General features: G+C 39.1%; 1 protein-coding gene across 1 annotated transcript in view; it reads right to left on the bottom strand.

Moving 5' to 3' along the window:
* Nucleotides 1-14517, bottom strand: part of ITGB6 (integrin subunit beta 6) — a 47428-nt gene that overhangs the window by 1168 nt on the left and 31743 nt on the right. Inside the window, exons 12-17 of the mRNA XM_054636352.2 lie at nt 10725-10859; nt 10098-10515; nt 9414-9636; nt 6828-6925; nt 2092-2211; nt 367-533 (exon numbers count right to left, since the gene is read on the bottom strand). Coding sequence (XP_054492327.1) covers nt 367-533; nt 2092-2211; nt 6828-6925; nt 9414-9636; nt 10098-10515; nt 10725-10859 — 1161 coding nt within the window. The remainder of the gene's footprint in view (nt 1-366; nt 534-2091; nt 2212-6827; nt 6926-9413; nt 9637-10097; nt 10516-10724; nt 10860-14517) is intronic.

Genomic DNA, 14517 nt, shown 5'->3' with positions numbered 1-14517 from the left:
AGGCCAGGAACAACCTCCCTTTCCTAAACAGCTCTAAACAGGCAGAGGGCTACACCCTGGATAATCATACAGGCAGACAACAGCATTGTTAGAATTAATGGAAGACTGGCTACTAATTAAAAACTATTAATAAAAAACCAGTTGTCTACACATTCTTACATGTGGAAGAAATTAAACTAGGAGATGAAACGCTAGATTATTTTCTTCTATTAAAGAATCATAATTTTACTTTGTAGAATAGTAAATGTGGCAAAAACCTACCAGCAAAATCTATCCATTTAAAAGAACAAAATCAAGATCTGGAATTTTAAAGGCATCATGTAACCAAACTAAAGAACCTTTATAAAATCAATGTATTTCACATACCGTTTGCCATTTAACTTTTGATTTTTCTGCTTCAAACTTGGCCACCTCTTTTCGGTCTTGAAGTGACACCAGTAATTTCCATATGCAAAGTAAAACAATGCCAATGAGAAGGATAGCAAGGGTGACACCCACCACTATCATTGGGATATTTGGATGCTGTGCACAATCTGTGGAAACAAAACCAGTTATGTCTGTGGATAACCAATCAATAAATTTTAGGCAATTAAAAACAGTCAAGAGATGTGCTGAGATTCTCATTTGCCATAAGCTGGGCACACTTTTTTCTTCAAGTTCATGTTATTTTTCTCCTGCTAGCTTCCTAAAGGGTTTGTGAAACCAGCTGAAAAATATTGCATTAAAATGTTTTAAAAATTATTTTTTAACTTCTTCCACTGTTCTTTTACCGTGACAATTAGCAACTGCTGGATACAGACACAGACTCTGAAGAGAAAACTCAGAAAATTGATTTCAGATCTGTTTCAATATAATTATAAAAAAACAGGGCTGAGTTTACAAAATTATGAATTTTACAATGTTATGGCTGGAGCTCTATTTCAATTAACTGATATTCAGTGGGTTGCAGAAGAAAAGATTCTAGTGAGATCCATGTCAGGGTAAAGTGACCAAAGATATTGCTAAAACAGAGGAAACTGCATATCTCTCATGAAAACAATGAGGAAAAAAATTCCTTGACATTTGTTGAAAATGTTGGACTGTGGACTTGGAAGGAATTTTGCATTTCAAGTTCTGCAATAAATTTTACAGTAAAATATTTCAGAGGGTCAGATTTAAAACTGAAGTTTTTGCTTCACCAAAACCCAAAGAAGTTTGATTATTTTAATATTAAAAAGTACTGTCTATGAAAGTTACTGAACACTACTATTTTACAAAATTTTCTTCTGAACCATGGTTTCAGAACATTAAAAAATTCATTTCAGTCTGGCTTGTCTTACAGGATTGCATTTCACATTCAGTTTTTGCTTGATGGCCTCAGTTAACTAATTCTGAGGGGCTCTGTTTTGAGCCCTGGGCTGGTGTTCTGGCTACTGGTGCCATATTGACTTCAGTTCCATGAATGAAATTGTATTTCTAGAGAATTTCTTGAGGTCTCATCCCAGTTCACATTTTAAGGTCCAGGAGCAGAGCAGCAGATTCTGTGAAACTGATTATTGTAGTGTTGTGGGAGGGTCATTACACAGAGGTCAATGAACTCTCTGAGGTCAGTGGAAATAAGATATTTCTTCTTTTTTTTTTTTTTTTTTGGCCAATCTACTTAAAATACATAATAAAGTATTTAATAACGATAAAATCTTACCTTTAAATACTTGAATCTTAGGGATTAAGGGATGTAGTTTAAGAGGTGTGCTTCTATAGTACTACCTTTGTTACAAGCACCTTTGTATATCTAATTTCAAAGTGATTTATAGTTTTATCACATAATGCAAATGATGTTTGGTATCATCCTCTTAGAACTGCACAAGCTGTTGAAAAAATTAACTTATTCTTACAGCCCAAGGATCATTCTGCCCATTTTTCATGAAAGGCCAAGTATTTATGTCATTACTGCATTAAATAAGTACTTGAGGAGATCTTTGGCTGGGCAGAGAAGAACTACAAACACAAGGAGGAGATGTGCTGCTTTAAAGAGCTCTTCTTCTAGATTGCTAACCTTGTCTGTGGTTTTAAATCAGATTTCACCTACAAAAACCAATATTCACTGCTTACCTTTCCTTTCTATGTTGTGAATGACTGTCCTTCCCTGTTCATCCACAGCCAGTAGAAATGTGGTTATACATTCATTTTCCCCCTGCAAAGAGCAGGAAATGGATTTATCCTCTGAATAATCTGCAGAGGGAAGGAAGAAAGTAATTCATCAAATCAAATGCAATTTAACCTTTAATAACCAGAGAAACTGCTGGCATCACGTTTGTCACAGCCTTGTCTGCAGATGGTAAAGAGTGAAAGACAAAAACAAAAATACTGTCAGAATTTCTACTAAATGTAATGGCTTTTCTTCCAATCCCAATTTTGTTTAGTTTCTGATTTTTCACTTATATTTCCAAAGAACTGATCCAGATGTTGTCAATCTGCACTGACCATCTAGTGCACCTTGTAACTTTAGTGTACTGTGAATTTCAATGAATTGGAAGTGCTCCCAAAACTCTTAACTGGCAGCTGTCTAGGAAATGTAATAGCTCCAAATGATGGGGCAAAGTAACCAGTGGAACAAAGTATGTTCCTTTGGTGTGCAGCTACTCCTGCCACCTGTAGATCACGTTTCAGGAGTAGATATACATACATCAAGCAGCTGTGGGTGCTGTTAAAAGGGCTGCCATTCATTTCATACACAATAAGCCCCTCAAAGGTCACTGTGTCCAGTACTGCTACAAGAATAACAGTAAATAAAGATTAATAACAGGATAATAACAGAAATTAATAACAGAAAACAAAAGATTAATAACAGAAAACTGCCAATCTGAGATTTGTGTAACAGGATTCCGGATGAAGCAGATAAAGTGACCTGAGATGACAGTCTGACCCCATTTATTTATCCCTCCATTTACTGTTGATTGCAGAAAAATTTAATCCATTTTTTCCTCCCAGGTTATTCCTAACTGGGGAGCTGAGAAAAATTCATTCAAAGGGAACAGAGAGACAGAAGGAACTGACTTTGAGGGACAATACAAAGCAAATAAGCAATCAGAAAGTGAGAGTACAAGTGTGGAGCTGGAAATATCATCATTTGGAGTGTAACTATAATATAATATTTTACAGAGGAAAATATACTTTATACCTGTGTGCAATAATACCTCTGGGGCTGAATGTTTATGTTTTCATATAGTCCATGATTTGAGATGTCACTGGAAATCTAGGTATGATTTTCAATATATTTTAGTCAACCTTCATAGGATTTATTTTTAGAAGAAAGAAAAAGAGTAGGCTTCTCGAATATTTCTTTAAAATGATTGTCATTACCATTATTTTCTACCCATTCAAAACTCTTAATGAAATTTGATAAGCAATTGCGCTAAAAATCTTAAAGTCCTCAAACTTTAATATGAAGAGTAATTGAATAGAAATCAGACAAGAATAGAGCCTTTTAAAGAAATCTACGCTACATTTAAAAAAATGCTTGCTCTATTCTTTTCTTCCCCATACTGCTTAATAAGATTTGGTCTTATAGAAAATACTATTAAACACCGTAGAAAAGATGGAGCTATTGACTACCCTCCAGTCCTTTCCTCTGCTTGTTATAAAAAGAGAACCCTAGCTGGCTGGATTTTGATTTGAGCCTTGTGTTTAACCTGTTGCTGGCCCTTGGTGGCAGAACCTTTTGTTATCCACCAAGGGGACAGGCAGCCTAGACCTGCTGATTTAACAAGATCTGATTTTGTTAGAAGGGCCATGAACTGCAAACTTATGGCTCTTGTTGGCACGTCACAGTTCCAGTAACACTGACAAAAGTTTTGCAATGTTTGTACTTTCCCAACTCTTTTAAGCAAGCAGACTCAAAATACTAACTTGCTTACCAAGAGGAAAAAAAAGGATAAGGATAGTCGTTAGCTATCCTGAAAATGGAGAACAACTTGCAAGCATATACCAAATATCATCTAGAAGGCAGTAACTGCACATAGATTAGTTATTTTTACATGGTAATTTTTTGTTTAATGTCATAATTTGAAAGCAAGGGGAGCAGAATACTGATTATGTGCAATGATGTAGAAATGAAAGCGAAAATGCCAGTTCAAGCTATTCAAAATCCAGCTTATGGTTAGCATTTTTATTTCTCTAATATTATTTTTAGAATGAGGGATCACTAAAGAGAGACCATTGCATATGTTCTTTGCAGTTCATCAGCATAAAAATTTGCCTACGTAGGTAAATTCCTGTAATTTACATCTGTGTAATCTTCTACATTCTGTAGTGAATTTTCACACTCTTCTGCAGCCTAATTCTGGCAATTTAAATTGTATTTGAAATAACTGGAGTCACACTGGAGGAGAAATCAGGTAACAGTGGCAAGCAGGAGACTCAAAGCTTTAAATACTCTTTCATAGCAGATACATTTATAAAAGATTTAACAACAAAAATGTTGACTGTAAATTTAAATGTCATTATGCTCTTTTGTGTTTGCCTTTTGCTCAACAAAATGCTTTTTTTGAGCAGAGTTCACCTCACCCTGACTCATAACAGAGCTATGCTGACAGAGAGGCTTATTCAGCCTCCAGTAACCACTTTGCTGCTGCACTGGGAATTTGTGAGGTGTCAGCACTATGGGGTAGGAAAAACTCAGGTTCTCCAAGGAAAGCATAACTGTCCCTGCTGGGCTTGTGGCAGGAGCAGCCTGGTGCCCTGTGGCTGGGGTGCTGGCAGGAGATGCCTTTTAGGAATTTTGGTTCCTCTTGCCTGGTGAGTAGAGCAACAAGAACTCCTACACCTATGTGGCAAATGGGTGATTAGCCTAATTTAAGTGTTCAAGTATTAAAAGTGAATAAAAATAGAAGTTTGAAAGTGGTGCCTGCTGTGGAGATAAGCCCAGGAGATGTGGAGCCATCAGCACCTACAGAGCTGCTGGACACCCCAAGTCCTGGCAGATCCCTGGGCTGACCTCACCTGCTGGTGGGGAGCAGGAGAAGAAACCCCTGGCAAACCCAGAACCAAAGCAGAGAGGTGAAAGGCACAACTCAGAGCCTAAAATGGGCACTCCCAGGAAACAGGAAAACGTAAAGCCCACGCTTTTTTGTTGCTTCACACTTCCAGTCATTGTATTGCAACATCCATGTACAAATAGAAACAAAATTTTTGAAGTGCTAGTGTTTTATTTAACCTAGAGCTTTTACTTTTTTCTTTCCCCAAAAGCCTTGAAGCATTAAAGAAACTAAAACATAAACCAGAAAGAGGTATACTACCCCATGAAGTTGCTCAATAATATGTCTTAAATATTATGTGGTGTGCTACTTATACCACTTTCAGATTGGTGGGTTTTGTTCAGATAATAGTTATTATTCTATTATTATATTTTAGCTATTATATTAAAGGTTAATTTTTTTCTTTCAGGACTTCTTGGTGAGGCTACCCAAGCATTTCAGATGAAACAGTTTGCAACAGCTGCTTCTTTTCTTTTCTTTTTTTTTTTTTTTTGAGGCATCTGGATGGGAACATGAAGGTTGCAGTAACTGCTGTAAATAAATTTTAAATCTAAAGAAGTATCTGACAGTCCCATGCAGGGAAGCACAGGATATGAAAAAAAGGAAATATGCAGGAATAAGAGATGATATTGCCATGTTTGTATTCCTGTGACCTCTGTATGTGAACAGAACCATATAAAAGGCCATTTTTGCTCTTGATTAGCATTCATTATATTTAAAAGTATAATGTTTTTTATATTCCTAGCTACAAATATCTTCCATCTTATAAAGGATGAAAACTTTACTAACTGAAGACATAAAATACAAGTGCTTATATGTCTTTTAAGCCTGTAAAGCTAGTTTTATATTTATAAATATATACTGAAGTATTGCCATCAAAAACAAAAGGTGTACCTTTGCTGGAAGGATGTACACAGTGACATTTCTGCATGCACACAGCTCTGGATGGGTTTCCAAGAGCTTGCAGATACAAACCTTCGACATGCACACATGAATGAATGAGGATTCATCTTCATTCTTACATTTGTCTTGTTTAATGCTTATGGTACATCTGTGATGTGGATATAACTAGCCTATGTCCTGCCTTACTTAACAATTGCTTGTGCCATAGGGTTGGGAGTAGAATTGCAGTAGAATAAATACAGGCTGCCTGCTGAGCAGGCACCTCGCTTTACAGAAAAAAAATTGCCCTTTTTTTAAAGGTTTGTTTTGGTTCTTTTTGATTATGGTGGGGTTTGTTGGGTTTTTTCCTGATAGTACTATTTTACTCAAGATTAATTCCTATTCCAGAAATTTCCATTGATGAAAGGCACTTTTGAATTAAAGCAAACAGCTGAAAGATGTTCTTAGCCTTTCAGAACACAAGAAATGTCTTTGCCACTGGTTAAAGGCTGTGTTTAGTCACCAGCTGTAACCAAGAATCTGCCTAAAGACAGGAGTCAGGTTTTGTATTTGTAAGGCTGAAGAAGCCCTGCTGGAACTCATGGTACAGGCATAACTTGAACTCAGGAGCTTTAATATATCACTGATTTGCAGGGATTGGTATCTATTCAATTCTATACTTTCCTGCATAAACTACTTAGAAAACAGGCATGATCTAACAAGTTAATTACCTGGAAGGCTTATACCAGCCAAGTTCTGCATTTTCTTCTTGCCTCAGAAGAGCCATAGACACACAGTAATTCCCTTATGACCCATAATATAATTCCACAGCAGAAAAACAAGGCTACTTTCAAATATAAAATTACTGAAAGTGGAACCTCCTGCTAATCACCCACACACACACAGGAGAGGAAGATTGAGTATACCAACCCTTTTCAATGCTGACAGTTGCATCAACCAATTTGCATTTTTCACTGCAATCTCCCAGTGACTTGTCATCAGCAGCCAAGTGACATTCCACACAGCTCCTGTGGAAAATAATTCAGCAGCTCATCAATCTCTGCCTGCCACAAAGCAACAATACAAAAGCCAGCATCTGTGCATCTGCATTTTAAAAAGCAGCTAAATAAAAGGTCTTCTGCTATGGATACAGTTCTCAGGAATATGATAGGTACTGCCACCAAAAAAAAATCCTAACAAAACCAAAGAAAAAAACCCGCACCTGAATAAAGGTACTGTGGATAAGCTCTGTCTTGTCCTCTATTCTCTCCCAGTTTGTTAGCTACCAGACAGAACCCCAGGCAACATTATTCATGTAGGTCTATCAGACATGGGATTACTCACATGCAACGTTCCTCTTCAAAAATTAAAAAAATAAATAAATATTCTGAACAGCAAATATTCTCACACTAAATACCAGCTGAAGGAATTCCTATCAGATGAACAATATCTGAAATTGACTTCAAAGAGATCAAGCTGAGGCACCTACTATGAGTTTGCCTTTGTTGCAAGTCTATTGAATAATGCATTAAAACACTTTCCAGGTGTCTCAACAGTTGTCTCTTGAATATGGTTGCTTGTCTCAGGAATTACTTAGATCCTATTTATACTAATGAAACTTACAGGAAAATTATTTTTTATTCAGTGGTGGAATGAGTGAAATACTATTTAAAAACAGAATCTATACAAATTCCTTTAGAAATCTTCCTGTAAATTCAATGAGGATTTTAATAAAACCAGGGTTTACAAATGGAAAATAAAACAACAAACAGAATTCATATATGAATATTTCTGATGGAAAACATGTTTGCTAATTTTTCCACAAATAGCTTCAGCCATATTGAGTGGCTGAGACTCTGAGAAGCAGCCTGAAGGACTGACTTCATTAGGGAAAGAAAGGAGAGGAGAAGAGGGGAGAGAAGAGGAGTGGAAAAAGGAAAGGAAAAAGGAAAAAGGAGAACTGCAACAAAACATAAAAAAACCCCTGGCTATCTCCTGTTGTATTGAGTTACATACATCCATGGGAATAAGCTGAGGCTGCTGAGTTTATCTTTGGGAGTGGAGGTGACCTTATCCCTTGCTCTGGAAATGGTGAATAGTAAAAGTGAGTGGGTAATGGGATAGCCTCTATCTCATGGAGATAAATTCAGTATTGGTGGTGGTTTTGTCATATTCACCATGTTTCTCATGCTACACTCTCTTTCTCAGCTGCCTTGCCATTGATCTCCACCCCCTCTGACCTGGTCTTTCAGCTCTCTCAGTTACCCTCCCAGGTATTCCCAGTGTTCTCTCTCTCTTGGCTTTTTGTGCCCTGCGTTTCAGCATGGGAAGACACTGAAACAGAAAGAAAAGATCCAACACTGCATACAATATACATGTTTAAACGGGTTAATGTAATGCCTATCATGTAACTTTATATTTCTTATTCTTTGCCAAATTGGGCAGAGCAAAGCAGCAGCATTGTCCTTTTTATTTAAAGCACTTGCATGCAGAAATTCTCTTTGAACATGCTGAGAGGCTCAGTTTTCTAAGGGCAAATTTAGCACTAACAGAAAGAGATCAATGAATTAATCACATCACAGAATAGCTTTTCACTCAGATACACTGTAGACTCCAGTGACAGGTATGAAAATACAGGTGTTGGAGAGAAATGGGTCTCAACTCTGAATAAGGAGACAGGACATCATCATGAACCATGCAACCTAAACTGCTCAGCACTCAAAAAGCAAAGCCAGGGTCATTAAAAACATATGTTCTGTGAAGTCTAATCCACCTTCTAGCTTAATTTCTGCTGAAGACTGCTCCATTTGGACTGCAGCCCTACAAGAGCTCATGTAATACAAGCATGAGCAATGGTACTTAGAGTGGTCATCTTCACAACCTGAGTATTTTTGGTTGCTTTTCCTGTCATGCACCATAACAGACACCTTGCATCACAGCAGGGAAGCTACATAAATTGCGTATGCTCAGTGGACAGAAGACATTTCACCATTGACAATCAATTTCTCATCAACTTATACAAGACATACAGCTACCCATTTATTCATTCCCAAACTATTATCCAGTTTATTATATTTACACCTTTTTAATTCAGCCAAGCTTAACTGAATTTGGACTATGAATTTGGGAAGGCGCAAAGCTTGAGGGGACAACGTGACCTTACTCATTCATATTTATGAGAATGGTAATACAAATGCCAAATTTTTCTGTGAGGCCATATAAGTGTCAGATAAGGCCACCATTCTGATTAGCTGTACAGCCAGGGACAGCAGTGGAAGTGTAAAGTTTTACCTGTGCTGACTTAATTGTTTCACATAAAGTCCTTTTGTACAAGAGTAATGCTCATGAATGGTTGATGTATGAGTTGTGACTACCCATCTCAAAGGACAAAGAAGCTCTTGGGTTCTGGACTGTAACTCCAGTCTATAGACATGGCAGTAAACACACTGCTGAGGCTGTGTAGGAAACAGATACCTGGATGATATAAACATCAGAGGTTTAAAGCCACCACATTACCATCTGGAACTGCAGGGGTCACCGCAGAGAGGGCATTTTTCACACGTTTGGCCTGAAGCCCCTGGATGGGTGCAAGCACACGTCCCACAGATGCATTCGCCTCTCCCACTGCACAGTGTCCCATCCTCAGCAATGCAGGTGCTGGTATCAGTTGTGCAATTACAGTATTCACCAGTCCATCCACTGTGGCATCTGCATTCCCCACAGTCACAGTCACCATTGCCTGGAAAAACATTTATTATACTTCAAATCAGTCACTGGTATTTCAAAAAGAATCTGAAGGATGATCTTTAAAATTATTCTCTTTAACAAAAAATATTTTGCTCTCTCCAACTCTTCTTCCTAGCATCTTTCTTTCTCTCCCAAAATCTTCAGTTTTAAGCCAGAGGATCAGATTTTTGCTGATCCTGGCTGTAAGCCAGTGCAGCTCCATTCTCTTTACTGGAGCCCTCCGTGCAGATCTTGTCTCCTGACAGTGCACGACCTAATTTGTAAATACTTCCGATTTATAATGGCATAGCTGAGACTATTTTAAGTCTAAAGACCTTTCATAACCAGTAACTCTTTTAACTGAATTGACTGCAACTGAGTATATGATGAAAATACAAATTGACAAGCTACCAGCCAAGGGTGAGCCATAGAGGCCTAAGCAGGGATGCTCCCAGCAGCCATGAGGGGCTGTACCTGCGCACTGCAGGCCGCGGTGCCGGACGCATGAGAAGTCATTGCACTCGCAGCGGGGCCCGTAGACCTTTCCGTAGGGGGACGGGTGGCACAGGCACTGCCCGCAGTAGCAGTCGCCTCTGCCGCTGCAGGAGCTCAGCTCGGCTGGGCCCCGGCAGGAGCTGGCACCGAGCGAGCTCTCGTGGCACTCGCAGCGCGGCCCCACGTAGCCAGGGCTGCACACACACACCCCGCACTCCAGGGAGCCTTTCCCTTGGCTGCACTTCGGGCTCTGCTTCTCGGCCTTGGCCTGGCACTCGCAGCTGCAGAGGGGATGAATTTCCATCTCCAGCACGTCGCTGAGGCCCACAGGTTTTATCTTGATAAGTCTTCTGGTTTTTTCACAAGAAGAGAGACTAACAGTCACATTGAAAGAGACCTGGAAGAGAGAACGGGGCTGCTGGGAGCACAGGGAACTCTGCAGGGTACTCGGCAAGTGCATGCACAGGAAAGAGCAAGAGGGTCATAGATACTGCCTGCTTTTTGGTGACTTGTCTGGAGGAAGATCGTTTAATAAAGAGCAAACTCTACCTTGGTGTCCTAAATTATATGAAGTTCATGTCTTTGGAGAATACATTCTTCACTTACTGTATCTCCCACTTTCACATGAGAGCATTTCCTCTGATGTGGAAAAAAGGTCCCATTGTTACAGATGGCCGTGAAGGAGAGATTGAGCCCTTCCGTCTCTCCCAGGATCTCCAATTCAACCTCAGACCTCAGCTCCTTCAAGGAAAAAAACGTGAGATGAATGGAGTGATAACACTGCCATGTGCTGCCACTGCTCCATGCCTGAGGAACGTGGACTGTAATTTATCCTGACCTACACAGGAGCACACTCGTGCTTTGGCACTTTGTTTACAGAACCCTCTATTGCAAGAAAAATGGGGAACGAGCAAAATAAAGCAAATGCTGACAGACCCAGTGGGAAGCAATGGTGGTATCACTTTAATATCTGCTATCACGGGGCTTATTTCCTGCCCTTCCAGGAGAACAAATTCAATGTTTTATTAAATCACCTTTCATAACTCTGCTGACTGATGCAGGTTTTAGGTCTGGACTTTCTGAGGAGTGGATTTGCGTCCCTGATTGCATTGCTAGGTCTGGGCTTTTCCTGATTAGCCAAACTGTGTCAATATTTCTCCCTCCCTTCCTTTCTTCTCACAATGGAAATTCCTGCTTCATGAGCTGTTTGTGCTATTTTAACCTGTATTCAACAACATCCCCATTATTTAAATCAATTTCTTCATCAAACTTCCATTTTGTGAGTCACAGGCTGTCTTTCTGAAATCGCTTGTACTAGGTATCTACATTTTAATTATTTTAAATGTTTTATAGCAACTTTGCTTGCACAGCCTTAATCCAAAGCCTATCACAGGCCACAGGGAAATTCCCTATGACTTCATTATTCTGTGGAGCCAGTAAGTGGAAATTTTTCAAAAGTACCTCAGCAACTGCTGAGAAAACATCTCACTGACTTGGCTTTGTGCTCATAGAAATTTAATTGCTTGCAAAATACCCCCTGCCCTTCAATCAGAGCACAGAGAACTTGCTGACCTTACTTCAGTGAGTCATTCTACTCAAGGTAGCAGGATAACTCAATGGAGTAAAGGTCTGGTGGGGTAAATCAAAGTAAAAATAGAATAGGTAAAAACCTGCATAGACAACTCCCTGTCCTGCGTACATGTTCTGGATTCCTAGGAAATTTGTCTTAGGGTTGTAAAATTGTGCCCTGGGCATCAGTTTTGTAATGCTGGTAAGTTTGAATATGCCCAAATTTCCATTTCCCTTTGATTTGGAGGTAGGTGCTTTTGTCACTATTGAAACAATGCAGAATTGTCAATAATAATTTGTTTGCCATAGCTGGGCTCTCCCAAAAGGACCCAAAACAGCAAATCTCTAGGTAAAGCTATGACTGTGGGCATGTGCTTATGTTGCAGGATGTATCACCAGTACTCCCTCTTCACTAGCTGCAAAATTACAAGGTGCAGAGTGCAACAGAGAGAAAATTAAATGCTGCTGAACACCAAATTGTAATACTTTGAATTCTGGAGTCTGTATTGGGTCATTTGAATGTCCCTTGCTGTTGTGAGAGATCAAATTATTCATCTTACAGCACTGAAAGTGAACACAAACTGTGATAATTTAAGGTTTTTAGATTCTAATATATGTCAGCACTTCTAATGCTTTAAAACTACTAAGCTGTCTGGCCATAGTTTGAGGACAAATAGCAGACAGTAAATAGCAAATAGCAGCTTTAAGCCATTCATAGAGAAACATTTGTGGTTCAAAAAATTTTTTGAATGGAACAACAGACAAAGAAGTGCTAAATACTTGTGCCCTCGTGTAACCTGTCCTTTCTAATACATTATTTCTATGTTCTCATTTTTGGGTAAGTGCAGGGATTACAAACTGGGGAAAAAAGGGTAATTTTTCTGAAATTTTAAATTCTTGGAATGGCTTTAATCAAATGGCCTGCTATCTGTCACAAAGCATTTTGGCCTACAGCTCTGCAACACAAAGATGTGCAGAATTCAATGCTAAACAAAGCAGGCAGAAATATGCTTACAGAAGAAAATAAACTATACTTGGAAAGAACATGAGAATTCCTTGCAACAAATATTTTGACAGCTCAGACTTTCTTAACTTACTTCCTCTCTGAAGCTCTTATATGGCAACACATGGTGAATGGCATTAGCAAACCTTGTGTTTGCACAGCAAGTAAACACTCAAGAAGACTTTAAAAGTGTTAAAAGATTTAGCCTAACTCTACTCCCAGGGAGCAAAAAGTTATTTATTCCTTTTCTTGTGAGTGAAGAAGAGAGACACAGGACATTGAATTACACTTCTGAGAGCATAATGAAAACTTTCTAACAAAAGTAGTATTAGTTCTGTTTTGCATGTGATTTTCAACTGTAGGTCTCCTGTCATTTCCTTCTTCACAGCTGAAAAAAATTCAGATACCTTTACTCCCGTCAAATAAAGGGGTATTTAGTGCTTCCTGCTTGGAAAATTTTTCAATCACAAAACAATAAGATTATTAACCTTTAAGGTTAAGTGTAATAAAATGGACTTTGGGAAATTTTGAGTGTGACATGTTGCTGCTTGCACACTTCTTACATCATGAAAGAAATGTGGGATTTTAAGAAAGTACGTGCAGCTCTGCACCATGTCTGGTGCGTGGTCCAGACATGCTGTGCCTGGATGAGGTTGTGACAAGTTATGGCCCAAAGGCAGGAGCACCCTTCCTGCAGTCACCTCCCTGCCACTGCTGCAGGGCAGCAAGCACAGAGCTCAGAGCTCCTCCCGTGGAACAGACGGGAACAGGATCAGCCAAAACAGCTCAGGAACTGCATCGTGGTCACCACTGCCAGCTCTGGGGCCTGCTCTGCTCAAAGCATGCAGCAGCTAAAATGCCAACAGAGCCAGGAGGCTGGAGACAAGGCAGAGGACATAACTGCACCTTTGTATAAACCTTAGTGTGCCCTCACTGTGTACTGCAAGCTCTTGTGGGCTTCACATCTCAGGAGGCACTCATGAGAGTCAGGGAGGGTAAACAGATGGCCAGATAAAGCTACCAAGGGGATGGAGCCGCCAAGGAGAGACTTAAAAGACTGGGACTCTAATTTGGAGAGAAGATTGGTGTGTAGAAGGTGTCTCAGTGACACAATATAATGAAATTATGAGGACACAAGATAAGGTGAATGCAGAGCTATTATTCACCGAAACCTACAACTCGGGAGCTAAGGTGGACTCAGTGATTATTTAAAGCATTAGAAGTAAGTTAAAATAGGCATAAGAAAATTGTGCCTTGGGACAGTGGAACTGAACCCCCTCTTGTCATAGAAGACAACAGAAGCCAAAAATATCAGCAGGATTAAAAAGGAGAGTAGGGAAAAAATCATAGGCCATAGGAACATAAGCAGATGCTAAGAAGAAGAGGCAAGGATTCACTCCTTACATTTTCAATATTCCAGTGAGGCAACTTATGTTACAGTAAAAGCACCAGGACACAGCACTGGGACAATTTTTTTGCGTTTTTTCCATTACTTACTGACAACAAAATGATATTTCAGCAATTAAAAGTAGGAACCTGTGTCTATACATTAGACTGCCAGCTTGAAGAAATGCTGATAGAAACCAGATGTGACTAGGAGCAGGTTGGAATCCAGAAGTGAAATGCTATTGCCACTCAAAGTTTAGCAATAACTTTGTTCATAAGAAAATTTCCTCACCTTTATTTATTAAAATTTGTATACTCCCAAGATTAACCCTGAAGTTCTCCCTTTATAATTTTTCATAAAATGGAGAAACTCCTAGTATTTTGCACTTCATTTTAAAAAGTTGTAATTCAGAAATTGTATTGCCTTCATTGCTTTTATAA

This window comes from Agelaius phoeniceus, chromosome 7, assembly GCF_051311805.1.
Source record: "Agelaius phoeniceus isolate bAgePho1 chromosome 7, bAgePho1.hap1, whole genome shotgun sequence".
Taxonomy (NCBI): domain Eukaryota; kingdom Metazoa; phylum Chordata; class Aves; order Passeriformes; family Icteridae; genus Agelaius; species Agelaius phoeniceus.
Note: the sequence above shows the minus strand (reverse complement) of the source record. Positions and strands in the feature narration are given on the sequence as shown.